The sequence below is a fragment of the Eulemur rufifrons genome, chromosome 7 (assembly GCF_041146395.1).
Source record: "Eulemur rufifrons isolate Redbay chromosome 7, OSU_ERuf_1, whole genome shotgun sequence".
NCBI classification, from domain to species: domain Eukaryota; kingdom Metazoa; phylum Chordata; class Mammalia; order Primates; family Lemuridae; genus Eulemur; species Eulemur rufifrons.
Genome location: NC_090989.1, coordinates 241220557 through 241234225, shown reverse-complemented (window position 1 = coordinate 241234225; position 13669 = coordinate 241220557). Strand labels below are relative to the sequence as shown.

At 35.1% G+C, this 13669-nt stretch overlaps 1 protein-coding gene across 4 annotated transcripts in view; it reads right to left on the bottom strand.

Annotated features, from left to right (window-relative positions):
* The window catches only part of FOCAD (focadhesin), a 267132-nt gene that overhangs the window by 240129 nt on the left and 13334 nt on the right, over window positions 1-13669 (bottom strand). For all 4 annotated transcript variants that reach the window (XM_069474243.1, XM_069474246.1, XM_069474245.1 and 1 more), the window contains exons 2-3: window positions 3226-3314; window positions 419-493 (exon numbers count right to left, since the gene is read on the bottom strand). In XM_069474243.1, coding sequence (XP_069330344.1) covers window positions 419-493; window positions 3226-3282 — 132 coding nt within the window. In that variant the 5' untranslated portion in view covers window positions 3283-3314. The remainder of the gene's footprint in view (window positions 1-418; window positions 494-3225; window positions 3315-13669) is intronic.

Below are 13669 nucleotides of genomic sequence, written 5' to 3'. Positions count from 1 at the left end.
AGAACTCAGATCTGGGGCTAACCTGAAGCATGAGAAAACTACACCCAAACAAAGCCACATTAATTTTCTCTATTAATGAAAACCACTCCCTCAGAGGTAAACCCTACCAACCTTCTCTAAAGCATGTCTTCCCTCATTCCACCTATATTATTTTTTCTTAATAGTCATAGGAATACTTCCCTTCAGCCCCTCCATGTCTCAGTCCTAGAGTCTGTTCTAATAAATTTTAAAATTTAAAAAACTGCTATAGAATAAAAACATGGCAAACAAACAAAAAAAAGGCAACAGAAGTTCTCATAGTTCAAAATCATTTCTACTGTCACCTGAACTGTGAGGGAAACAAGGCAAGTGTATATGTGAGCCAGCTGGTAGCATTATAATATCTGAATAGAAGTAAAGCACAGTGTTAAACACGGACCTGGTTTGTGGACTGGTGAATCTTTTCTGAAGAACCATTTTCCTTCAGGACTGCAGCAATAAGATGACCCACAGCCTAAAAAACAAACAAAATTAATGAGCACATTCTCTCAGAAGTTCTTTCCAAATATCAACACTAGTTGATAGGAGTCTGAGTATGACAGGCAGTCAATTGGTAAGAAATAAAATCCCCATTCATTGAGTGTGTGCTATCTAGAAAGTACTGAATTAGGCACTCCACATACATAATTTTTAACCTTCAGAACCACCCTCAAGGTAGGCATTTTTACGCCAGGTTACCAACAGGCAAACTATAGTTCATAGATGTTAAGAAAATTGCCAGATTTTTGGTTCAGATTGTTATCACTTAGTATCAGAGGATAACTTGAGATTGCTTAATCCATTAAACCATGAATGAGAAACCCCACAGTTTTTAAAAACCATCTTTGCATCTAAATGAAATCCACCATGCTTCATCGTACCCGTAACAAAGATGAAGAAAGAAAACTCATCTTCATCTTTATGACTATAGCCCACACAGAACCAACAGGTCTCCCCTCCACCACCCCAGTTCTCCCTCTTTTAGGCCTTATGATTTTAATTTCTTTATCATTTTTTCATAGGTTTCAGCCCTGAAGTTCAATCTGAACATAAGCTTTCAGTCTCATAAGTTTCTAAAATGTTCCCGTATCCAGCTTTAGTCAAAAAGTTCAAAATTAAATTCAAGATTCTTATAGGAGTGATTATCTAAATACATCAATATTATCACCTCCTACCACATCAACTTCATTCCCCTAGTTCCCCAGCACTAGCCAACACTGCTGTCTCAGAGCCAATAGGCCAGCAACAAACATAGCCATTCTGTGCATGGGTTGAGAAAAACTCTGCTACTGCAACAGCTGTTCATCCTGCACTTGGGAATAACTGTCAGTCTTCCAAAGTCTCCAAAAAAGCTCAAGTAAAAACACAGTACCCACGTCTTCATTTTTTGTTTTTTGAGTGTTTTGTTTTGTTTTGTACTTTAATATTTCACACATTGGAACTGATTTTAGACCTCAATGCTTGTGGTCTCAGTTTTGCAATACAAGTCACTAATTTACATGAATATTAAGTTTAGTTCAATTTACTGTCTTGTACCTCCTAATAAAAGAAATAACAAGAACTGAGAGCCAGTGAATAGTCTGAGTTCCTCTTTTACAAAATATACCATATTTCATTGAAGGTACCTGGCCATCAACTACAGATGTACCATTATTTTACATACAACTAAGAAAGAAAAAAAAGCTGCCAATTAATCTATGACATACAATGCTTCTTATAATTTAGAATTTTGATTTTATAATAATGAAAGAGTTCTTTTAGATTCATTTAAAAAATCATGGCCAAGTTCACAAATTTGCAGGAAATACCAACGATATCTCAACTGCTGCCATCAATTACTAGATGTAATCCAATTTCAAAGATGTTAAAATGTGGGAAAATGTGTGTGAATCAATGAAATATGGTGCTAACACTGAGCAGTGGTTACAAAAGAACAACAGAAGTATTCGCAGAGGACAGGACACAATCACAGGAACCTAATAAAATCAATATGCAACATAACAGGGACAAAAAAAGCTATCGTTTATATTTAGAGAAAGGACTAAAAGTAAATAAGCTTAATGCTATATATCCCCCCATTCCTCACTAGGTTCAATTTATCTATATACTTTTCAATTCATCTTCTAACAAATCAGAGATATTAGCCTAAATTGATTTTCAAAATACAAAACCCAAGAATAAAGCAGCCTACATTGCTACTTAAGTTTTCCACAACAGAATTCAAATAGACATCTTACACTAAACAATACATATACATTTTTCACTTAATTTAACAGTAACACATATGGGCATTTCTTGATTATCTATGCTAATGAAGGGACTCCAGGAACAGAAAAATAAAATTGTGGACAGTGTCCTTCAAGCTTTCATCCTCTTCTTCATAATAAGGACCTGTAGGACATGACTCCAACCCAGTCAGGTAGAAGGGAATCTTGCATAAGGAGTGTTCTACTCCTCATGGAAGGGTTCCCCACTACCCAGCTAAGTCAATTCCCACAGCAGGCATCTCCGAAGGTAACTGTCGAAAGGATCCAAGACGCTGTACGCTGTTAGGTCTTCGGACTGGCTTCTTCACAAGAAAAAACAGTAAGCTTCATAGTACCTTGATTAAGCAGAATGCTTCTAGTTAGCTTAAGGCTAACCAGAAAACCATCTCTTTTTTAACTACTTAATTATTGAAAAGCTCTCTAAAATAAATTATCACAATCTCCTACCTTAGTAGATAGATCAAATTTTTTAATCCAGGATATTTTACTTATTGAATATCATTATAAAAACCTATTATTCTGAATAGTTGTACAGGGATAGGACATATCTTTTAAATATTAATCCCTCATACTCTGTGGATGTATAACCATTTACCTCTATTCCCAATAATTAATTATAGGCCAAAAAAAATATTCAGGGACCTACCAGTTAATCAAGGTTTTATTATCTCTAGAAAGAAAAGTATGATATAAATAGACATGGAGACTGATCAATTTCAAAATACTTGCTTTTCTATGTCAAACATGTTTTCAAATTAACTCATAAAAAAAGTTGCTTCATAAAATAACATAAATCTCTATATGCAGAAGAATAGAACATTTAATGCTAAAAATGTAAGGTTCAAAAATAAATAAATAAATAAAAATGTAAGGTTCAATTAACAATCTACCAGAAAGGTTCATTTGTTACCATGAAGCAAAAATAAACAAACAAAATTACCTGTGATTGTATAAGAGAATTTGGAAATTCAAACCTTTTCTTGATATCATCTGACATTTTTGCTTCTCTTACATGTATATATGCAGCTTCTGTAACCAAAACAAAAGAATATTTGTTAGTCCTCCAAGTGGTTTGAACTGGAACTCAAACCAATTATTCCTCAAATAATATGAATGTAACTCATTTCAAAGACAACAAAGGAAATAAAGTAAAGGACTCTGCAGGGTGATCCTTGCCATAACTTCATTGTCATTCAGCACTAAAATCTCATGATAGATAAATAAACTAAAAATGCCCAACAGCTCGTGGTTTTTCCCATGAGAGCTAATCCCCAAACACATGAATTCACACTAAAGAAACTAAAAAAAAAACACCCAAAAGTTCAACCACAAATTTGAAATATAAATTAATTTTTTTTGGAAATTAATTCTTTTATAGATCAAAACTTATAAGAAAGAAAGAGTCAAACTTTCTTAAACAAGTCAAAATTGTTTAAGCCTCACTTTGGTACAAACTTTCATTTGAGCACTAATCCAACTGCTAGTGACAAGTGTGAAGCCTAGGCGAACTTCATTCAGGAGGTATAGAAATGACCTAGAAATTCACATGTTAACGCATACTGCTTCTCTCCTAAAGGAGGAACAAGCAAACAGCACTAGCTTTTAATATTTACACCACACCTCTCATTCCTACAGGGCTCACCAAATAAAAGAAAAAAAGCATACAAAAAGGATGGAGGGGGGCAGGTGGTAAAGTGGAGGCATGGAACTAAGAGAATTTCCTGAGGATCCTAATTTATTCAATTTCCATGCAGCACTGAACCCGCCAAATTACACTACTTTGAAAAATAGGGTGCTTTAGGTTGCCTTATTACAATAGAATTTTTAAAAAAAGTATGTCATACACTACCCTAGATTACCTTATAAAAATAACAAGAAGAAAACCAAGCTCTTTTGATCTTAAAAAGCAAAGTATGTTGTGATGAACCTGCAGCTCTTTCTGACTACAAGTTGAGCATCCCTAAATCCAAAATCTGAAATCTCCTAAATTCAAAAGTTTTTAAGTGTCAACATGACATTGAAAGAAAATGCTCATTGGAGCATTTTGGATTTTCAGATTAGGGATGCTCAACCAGTTTAAAATATCTGCAAACATTCCAAAAATCAAAAAAATTCCAAAATCGAAAACACTTCTGTCCCAAGCATTTCAGATAACGGATACTCAATCTGTGTCTTTCCATTCTTCCAAAGCTATATTCCACAAATGGGTATTTTCTCCTCGCTTTTTTCTTCACTATCTATGTCCATCTTTACTTCCTTGAATTTGACATTCTACAGCACTAAAACAACTTGTTCTAAGATTGCAAACTATCTCCCTAGCTAAATCTACTCATTAGCTTAAGCAGATCAAAATTTCTTCAACTTCCCAATTGTGTCAATTACAACTTTCTTGGAATTTTCTCCTCTTTTGAATTCCATAATATAACAGAATCTCCCAAAGTGTGTCCCAAAGAAACCCAGAAAAAAGAGGTCTCCATGGGAGGAAGAAAGGATCCTGTGGGGACATACATTCCTACCTTGAAAATTCATTCATTCATTTAAGAAATACTTACTAGGTGCCAGCGTCAGGCACTGTTCCAGGTGCTTGGACTATACCAAAGAACAAAACAGACAAAAATCTCTGTACTCATAGACCATACAGTCTGGTGGAAAGAAGCAGACAAGAAATTCTAAAAATAAATAATGCATAAAATATATTAGAAGGTGATAAGTTCTATGGAAAAAAGAAAGTAAAGCAAAGCAAAGGGGATAAGAAAAGGGGAAAGGGAACACTTCCTATTTTAAATATGGCAGTCACAGGGAGTCTCTTCCAGAAGTTGGCACTTGAACAAAGACTTAAGGGAGGGAAAGGCAGTTAGGTTATCCATATAAATGCCTGGGGGGAAAGAGTATCACAAGCACGGGAAACAGCGAGTGCAAAAGCCATAAAATGCTTAAGGTCTGTCTTAGGAAGAAGAAAGAGATGAGCATGGAGCAGGGTGAAGAAGAAAGAATGGTAAATCAGGTCAGACAGTCAAGAAGTCAGATCATAAAAGACCCTGTAGGCCACTGGAAGGACTGATGCATTTATCCTGAATGAAACGGGAAGCTGCAGCAGAAGGAGGTGCTAAGACTCACTTGAGGTAAGAAGTGGTCAGATTCCAGATATATTTGAAGTTAGAGCCAATGCGACAGCTAATGGATTGGATGAGAATATAGGAGAAAGAAAGGAGTCGAGGATGACTCCAAGGTTTTTAATCTGAGCAACTTTATTTTTAATCTCAATTCCCTTGGGCATTTTACACATGAAACAAAACAATTTCTGTACTGCTTCTAACCGTGGCTTTCTTTTACTAAAATGAAATGAGAGAGCTGCCATCAACTGAGATGAGGAAACAAGTTTTGTGGGGAAGACCAGGGATTCTACTTTGCACAGTTACATTTTAGATGACTAATAGATATCCAAGTGGAGATGTCAGATAGAAAGTTGGATATATGAATCTAAAGTTGGAGAGAGAAATTTCATTTAATATATAAATAATGGTGCATATTATTAAAGAACATCAGAGGGTCTAAAGCAAGAAGTCTATTTAACTTTGCTTAATCCAGAGTTTATCAAATTTATCTGGTCATGCAACCATGGAAATACATGTTAACACTCTATACCATCAGTCTGTCCTTGGTATGATACAGATTGGGAAACACTGCTCAACCGACACCTCCTATTCCTCATCCACTCTGCTTCTAGAGCTCCATCTTCCTTCCTGGAGGCTCTCCCAAGCCTCTACCTTGTGCTCTTTTCCCTTCATACCAACTCTCCCACAGCTATCAGCCTTTACCTAGTCCAGATCTCCAAACACGTCATTATTTTCTCTTAGGAGGCTCTAAAACCAGAAACTAGGAATGTCAAAAGCAAAACATATATTTCCTCTCATAAAAACTCTTTGCATTTCAGTTCATTTTTTTCCCAGTTCTCCTCTTACAATTTCTCACTACCATTCCAGCCAGTCACAAAGTCTGCTTTGTTCTTTCTAGCATCTCAGGGCCCACTGTTCCTCTTCATTTCTATACTCATCATCTTAGTTCCTCACGCCAGGCTTACTCCAGTAACTGCTTAGTCTTGGGGCTCTCCATGCTGAGTTCATCCCATACATTCCTGTCAGATTAATTGTCCTGAAATGCTATTCCCATCACATCACTTCCCTGTGAAGAATTCATAGTGGGTTTTCAATTGCCTGTCAGATTAAATGCAAATTCTGATGCCTAGCTTTTAAGCCTTCTATCAACACTCTCACCCATTCAACTTCATTTTCACTATCATTCTAATCTACAAAAAACAGTTTTCAAAATGGTCCTACATACTCAAAATCTGCTCATTCCTATTTTTTTCTCCCACATAAAATGTCCTTCTTTATGTGCTTCCACTATTTAAAGATTAAATTCCTTTCATAGCACATCTCTGTTCATTCTTTCCCAACAACTTATATCTAACATTAATCACTTTGCTTTTATATTCCATCACTATTACTGCATTTGGTCTGACCCATACCATCATGTGACTATTTACATCAGGATTGGAAATCTTTTTTCTGTAAAAGGCCAGAGAGCAACTACTCAAGTCTGCCTCTGCAGCACAAAAGCAGTCATAGACAATACATAAATAAATGACCATGGCTGTGTTCTGATAAAACTTTATTTACAAGAACAAATGGTGGGTAGGCTGTAGTTTGCTAACTCTGGGTTTACATAATGACTATTTTTTAAATTAATTTACAAAATTTATTGACATAATTGCTACAATGAACATTCAAATTTGGCCCTGTGCTTCCAGGCAGCTAGGGTACACACATAAACAAAAGAAATTATAACTCTTTTATTACATAAAAAATGGAAAGGTACCCTTTATGAAAGAAAACAAACTTTTTTGTGCCCTTAAAACTCTGAAGAAAATTTCGTATATTGGGCTTTCTATATGGAATGCAGAATGATATAATAGGTAATATTCTCAATAACAAGCATAAGAAAATTTTATATTACTTCTTTTTTAAACAAACACTGGATAAAGCCAAGGGCATAACATATTATGTAAATCAACACAGAGTTTTCTGATGATCTAATCTAACTCAGGAGAAGACAGACTCTAGAGCACCTAGAGAAGTAGCTGGTTATCGATGTGTCACAGAATAGACTTATTCAAGTATGAACAGTGATGGAACTATATAGAAGAAAATGTGGGGCTATACTCTCTGATCTAAGCCCAGAATGCTGACATTCCAATATGGCTTTGGGGACCTAGATGAGCAGCTGGTTAGGCCGATAGCTTATTACAGCAGTGAAGAAGCTGAACCATCCAAAAAGATGACCTTATCTCCAGGAGGAGGGCCACTGTGGTAAAAGAGTGCTGTTTTTATCAAAATTACCTAAGTACAGATGACAAATACTACCAAAGATTGCAAAAGACAGCCCTAATTTCAGTGTGACACTTTAGGGAATGAACACGTTTTTTTAATCTATAATAACTTTATCTTTCCTAACAAATGGCCATTAAGCATTCTCAAAATCACTACCCAACCAAGCTGCAATATGATTTCATATCATCCTCGATTTGCTATCCTTGGGCTACAAATTGCAAGTGTCTTTCATTTGTTGAAGACTTAGATTTCAAGGTTAATCACAACCATTTGGTCATTCAAGGTATAAAAACATCATGTTCTCTTAGGGAATTTCATAAAACAGTAAACGTGCTTGCTTTAGCACTGGCAGTGTAGCATGTGCCCTACTTTATATTTAATCTCAACTTCTTTTGGGCATTTTATACATTAAAGCAAAACAATTTATATATTACTTCTTACATGGTATTCTTACTAAAAGGAAATCAGTCACAATATGATCCATAAACCACATGCTACAAAAATGAGTGTTTGATTTTAAAAGTTTTATCTCCCACCTGTCAGTATGCCTTTTTTGTCTGTCTAAATCTAAATCAGAAAGAGAAATTTTAATGAAGTCTTTAAGTTCCCAGTGAATCAAAGCACTTGTTTAATGTAAGCAATTATCATATTATCTGCCAAGGTGTTTCAGCCCCATAAGAATACTTCCAAGAAAATAAATCTATCAGTTGCACTCTGGAAATAATAAAAGAGCAGCAGACAGATAAAGCACTACGGGTTTTCAACCTTCTTTCTCAATAGTTTCTCTATGATTCTATACAACCATATATCACACAAAAGTACTTAATGTCAAACCTAAAATTAAGGGCACAATCTGAAAAACAGTAAGATCAAATCTATTTAATTATATTCACAAGTGCTATGGAAACCCAGCAGAGGGAGTAACTGATTATACAGTGTAGTGGAGGGAGCAGGGGTTCCAATGGTCACAAAGAAAGGCGTTTGACTTTGAGCACTCTTGACTACCAAATTTTTATACAGGAAGGGCTCAAGGGCAGCCATCTGGGTGGAAGTCAGGGCTATACAGAGTACATTCTTAAAGCTAGTTTACATGGGCAATGTCATCAGCAGCACGCTTCATTCATATTAATGGGAGACACAAAATCTAGGACTGCTTTTTAACATTTTATTAACTATTGGAATTATCAGTTATGACATTCACTTGGTTTCTTCCTCCCACAAATTAAGCTATGGAACTTCAGCCTGAGGGCTTTAAACATATATTCTGAAAATATTTTTCTTTTTTAATTACATTTTTTGGGATGGCTGGTAAGCACCATCAATAAATTTGAGCTAATTTTATAAATTTATCAAGACTATGGCTCTGGGGTATTTTCTGAACTCTATACTAGTTGATTGGCCCTGCTCTTCCAAAGAGGGGGAAAAAAAATCTGACAATACTTTCCAAACACCCACCTTGCTCTGCTGTCCAATATTTATCTCTTCCTTAAGCTTCTGCCTGTGTAGCTTTTCACCTACTGCTTCCTAGTCTGTAGGTATTTCTATACATCCTAAGATCCGGCAGCTGGGCTATTTCATCACCCTGTATTAAATCCTGACACCTAGAAACTCAAGCTTGGCCTCAGTTCTTGCTTCAAAACTTTACAAATCCAACTGCCACCCGCACCCCCAAATTAACAGGACAAGACAATTAGAATGCTCTTAACTATAGTTGACCCTTGAACAACACTAGTTTGAAATTCTTGTGGCTTTTCTTCTACCTTTGCCACCTCCATAAGACAACAAGACCAACCCCTCTTCTTCCTCCTCCTCAGGCTACTCAACGTGAAGACAATGAGAATGAAAACCTTCATGATAATCCACTTCCATTTAATGAACAGTAAACATATATTTTCTCTTCCTTATGATTTTCTTAATAACATTTTCTTTTCTCTAGCTTACTGTAAGTATATAATACATATAACATATAAAATATGTGTTAACTGTTTATGTTATCAGTAAGGCTTCCGGTCTACAGTAGGCTATTAGAGCCAGGCATGGTGGCTCATGCCTGTAATCCCAGTACTTTGGGAGGCCAAGTCAGGAGGTTAGCTTCAGGCCAGAGTTCGAGACCAGCCTGAACAACAGAGAGACCCCCTCCCTACAAAAAATTTAAAAATAAGCATGCATGATGGTACAAACCTGTAGTCTCAACTACTTGAGAAGCTAAGGCAGAAGGATCACTGAGCCCAGGAATTTGAGGCTGCTGTGAGCTATGATCATGCCAATGCACTCCAGCCTGGGCAACAGAGTAAGACCCTGTCTCAAAAATTTAAAAAAGAAAAAAATATATATGTATACATGGAGAGAGAGAGAAAGAGAGAAAGAAGGCTATTAGTAGTTACGTTTTTGAGGAGTCAAAAGTTATACATGGATTTTTGACTGCATGTGGATCAGCACCCCTAACTCCCAAGGGTCCACTGTATATGATTCATAAAAACGGAAAGATCATGGGAAAATCTTAATGGAAAGTTTTTAACGTTTAACAGCAACTGTAAGAAAACAGTAATTTTTAATCATTGTATTCTCAAAGAAACCACTAAATCATATTTAAATTAAACTGAGAGTAGAAAATACTTTTATCCTAGCCAGTAATTTCAAAATCAATCTGAAGTAGAGGACAAGTAAGCGTTGTGACAGAGCTACCGAATCAACATTATAATCAGAGAAAGCAGCAACTGTATGACATGCAAGAGACTGCTGGCTATCCTCCAAGACCTGTTCTCCTCTTCTTCTGTATTAAGAAAACCTAACCTGACCAGTTTCATTACATTTCCTGGCCTCAAAAATGGTTAGGTGTGACCATGCGATCAGGTTCTCTCCAGAGGAGTTTTAGCAGCAGTGATGTGCCCTTTCCAGGCTGGAGCCTGCTTCCTCCACTCTCTTCAACCACAACCAGGGTTGGTATCAACCCAGATTCAATCATGCACAAGAAGACAGTGCCCCTAGGACTTTGCTGAAGAAACCAGATGGAAGGAAACTGGATCCCTAAATGATAGCTTGGTGCAGCGCTGCATAACTGGAACTCCAACATGATAAAGCAAGAAATTCTACCTTGTTTGAAGTATTGCATTTTGGGGTCTCCTTGTTGTAGTATCTAGTACTTCCTTAACTAATATAATGGACCTGACATCATCTCTCTTCCACTTTTTTTCACTGGAGATATGAAGAAACTGAATGTCAGAGAGGGTGAAGCAACTTGCCAAAAAGGAAAATCATCATGGCAGAGTTCAGGTGAAACAGGAGGTTTCTTGACTTCCAACCCAGTGTTCTTTCCATTGGACCTTCAGTAACATGAGGCATGACCTCCACATTCCACATCACTGAATCATGTCCCAGGAATTTTAAGATCTATAATTCAAGTACTGAGCAAATTTAAGTGACTATGAATTCTGAGGATCTCACTGGTTGCCATTTACTAAAATCACATCAAATTACAATCAAATTCCTGCCTTTACAATTTAGTTCCTCCTCAATTAATATCACTTGCTACTTACAGATTCTGAAATGGAAGTCTAAAACAAGATCAAGAGCAGGAAATTCCAAGTTAGAATTGATTGCTGTCCAGGAAAATAAGACATTAAACTAAGAAATAAAACCACAAACTTGAATAATGTCTGATTTGTTACAATATTTTCTTTAATTACTCTTGAATAATCTTTTTTAAAGTGCCATATATGTGTATGTATTCATATGATAAATATATGAGGATATAGATAAAAAAGTTATTTTTTAAATCCAAGGACTTATCTCTAGAATTTTTATAGTATCCAACCTAAATATTCAAAGAAGTCTTCAAAATTAGCTCCTTTTTGATATTTCTAATATCATAATTTTTAAATATTTTTGTTCCACCAAAAGAATAATTACCCAAATTGCTCAGTATATAACATTTTAAAATAAAGATTTTATGTTCATACAAAATCATCTTTATGGTATATTTACAATAAAACTGATAATCATTTTAAAGATCTTATTGGCCAATGAATGTCTATTCTAAATAACAAAATCTCCATATTTACAATCTTACTTCAAACACCATTCAGTTAACTAAAATTTAGTAAAACACAGAATGCACATTATAAGTATTTTACTTGTATTTCCCTCCCTCAAAAATGACTCAAATTTTGTACACCAGTTCTCTAAAATAATTAACTTAATTCTTAGCAAATATTAATATGGTACAAGAAAGTATAATGATGTGACATTTGGGATTTTCTATACAATACTTAAGTCCAGAAAGAAAAAAAAAAAAAGGGGAATGCTAGATAAACAAGAATGTCTAAATGTTGGTAATAGATACATTGGAGTTCATAATACTATTCTATTTTTATATACATGTGAAATTATCCATAATAAAAAATTTTTAAAAACCCCATGTATGTGACTCTTACTAGGGGCCGGGTAATATTCTAAACATTTTACATATATTAATATTAACTCATTTAATCCCCACAATAACACTGAGATAGGTACTCATTTTACAGATGAAGAAACTGAGGCTGCAACTAGTTAGATAACTCTCCCAAAGTCATATAGTAAGTAGCAGACCTAGAATTTCAACCCAAGTAATCTGGCTCCAAAGCACACGTGTACATAGAAAAGCCTGGAAAATACAAATAATGGGTGATTTTTATTTTTGCTCATTCCTATTTTCTAATTTTCCATGAGAACATGTATTTTCTAATTTTAATAAAGTTATCAAAATATGAAAATTTTTATTCAGATTCTAATACAGTCTTTATAAATACAGGATATAACTTTCTGACACCCAAATCATTGCAAGCATAGAAATCCATCATTTAAAGGGTGTCATAAAATGAACAGCAACAAAGTAGGAAAATATTTTAAATCATCAAAGATTAATTACTTTGTTGGCCATTTTTACCAATGCTTTATGAAAAGAGTACTATTAAAAAGAGGTCAATGTAATTTAACCAGATAGATCCAATTAAGTTTAAACTATTTAAAAACTTTCTCCATTTTCAAGGAAAAACATAACCACTATCATTTTCCCAATTAGACACCTAAGAAATTTTACACCAAAATAAAAACTCTTACTCTGGAAAACATTTATATAGACTGACTGATTGCAAGTTTAATAGCCACATTTTTCTTGATTGCTGCAAAGTGACCAATGAATCTCATTTGCTATTTTTCATAAAAACTAAATTATTAAATTCATGTAGAATGGAATAGATACAGTTTATTTTAATCCGCATACTTAGGGCAAATGAAAGCTAAAGAGCAAATGAACATAAAACATTTTACATGAAAACAGTAACTTTCTCTACTTTTAACTAAGTAAATATAGCCCAAAATGCACAAGGAAAATATCTCTCTATTCTAATGCTGAATGGATACAATTACAAAAACAAAAACAAAGTAATCACTATTAGAAGAACCATCCTGAAAATGTTCAAATGGATAAGATGAACAGTGCACTGTGAAGCAATGATATACATTCTTTTGCAAACCTTAAGACTCTCCATAGAGATGAGAAAACACCTTTAATCTGATAAGCTCACAGTTTCACATCTCTCTATCATCGTGATAACAGAACAACCTGACACAAAGAGCAAAACACATGGGCTGAGCAAGGAGAGCGGAAACACAGACCTGGAGGCAAATCCTGGCTCCATTCCTAATCATTAAGGTTTAGGAAATCACTTACCATCTTGGAACCTGTTTCCTCATTGGTTAAACAAGGTTTTGTGAATAACAATATAAAGTATGCTTGAAAGCCAAGAGGGTCTTACACACAGTAGGCACTCTAGAAATGTATGTTTCCCCCCTCCCTTGATACCATGTGGGATAGTCAAAAGAGGGGAATGATGGAAAAGAATTCGAGCTTAAGTCATAAGTTGGGAGTCTCTCATCAAAGACCAGAGTGAGATCCTGTACATAAGTCACCAAACAGAGAAATAAGACATCAGTCTCAAGGTTAGAAGAGAT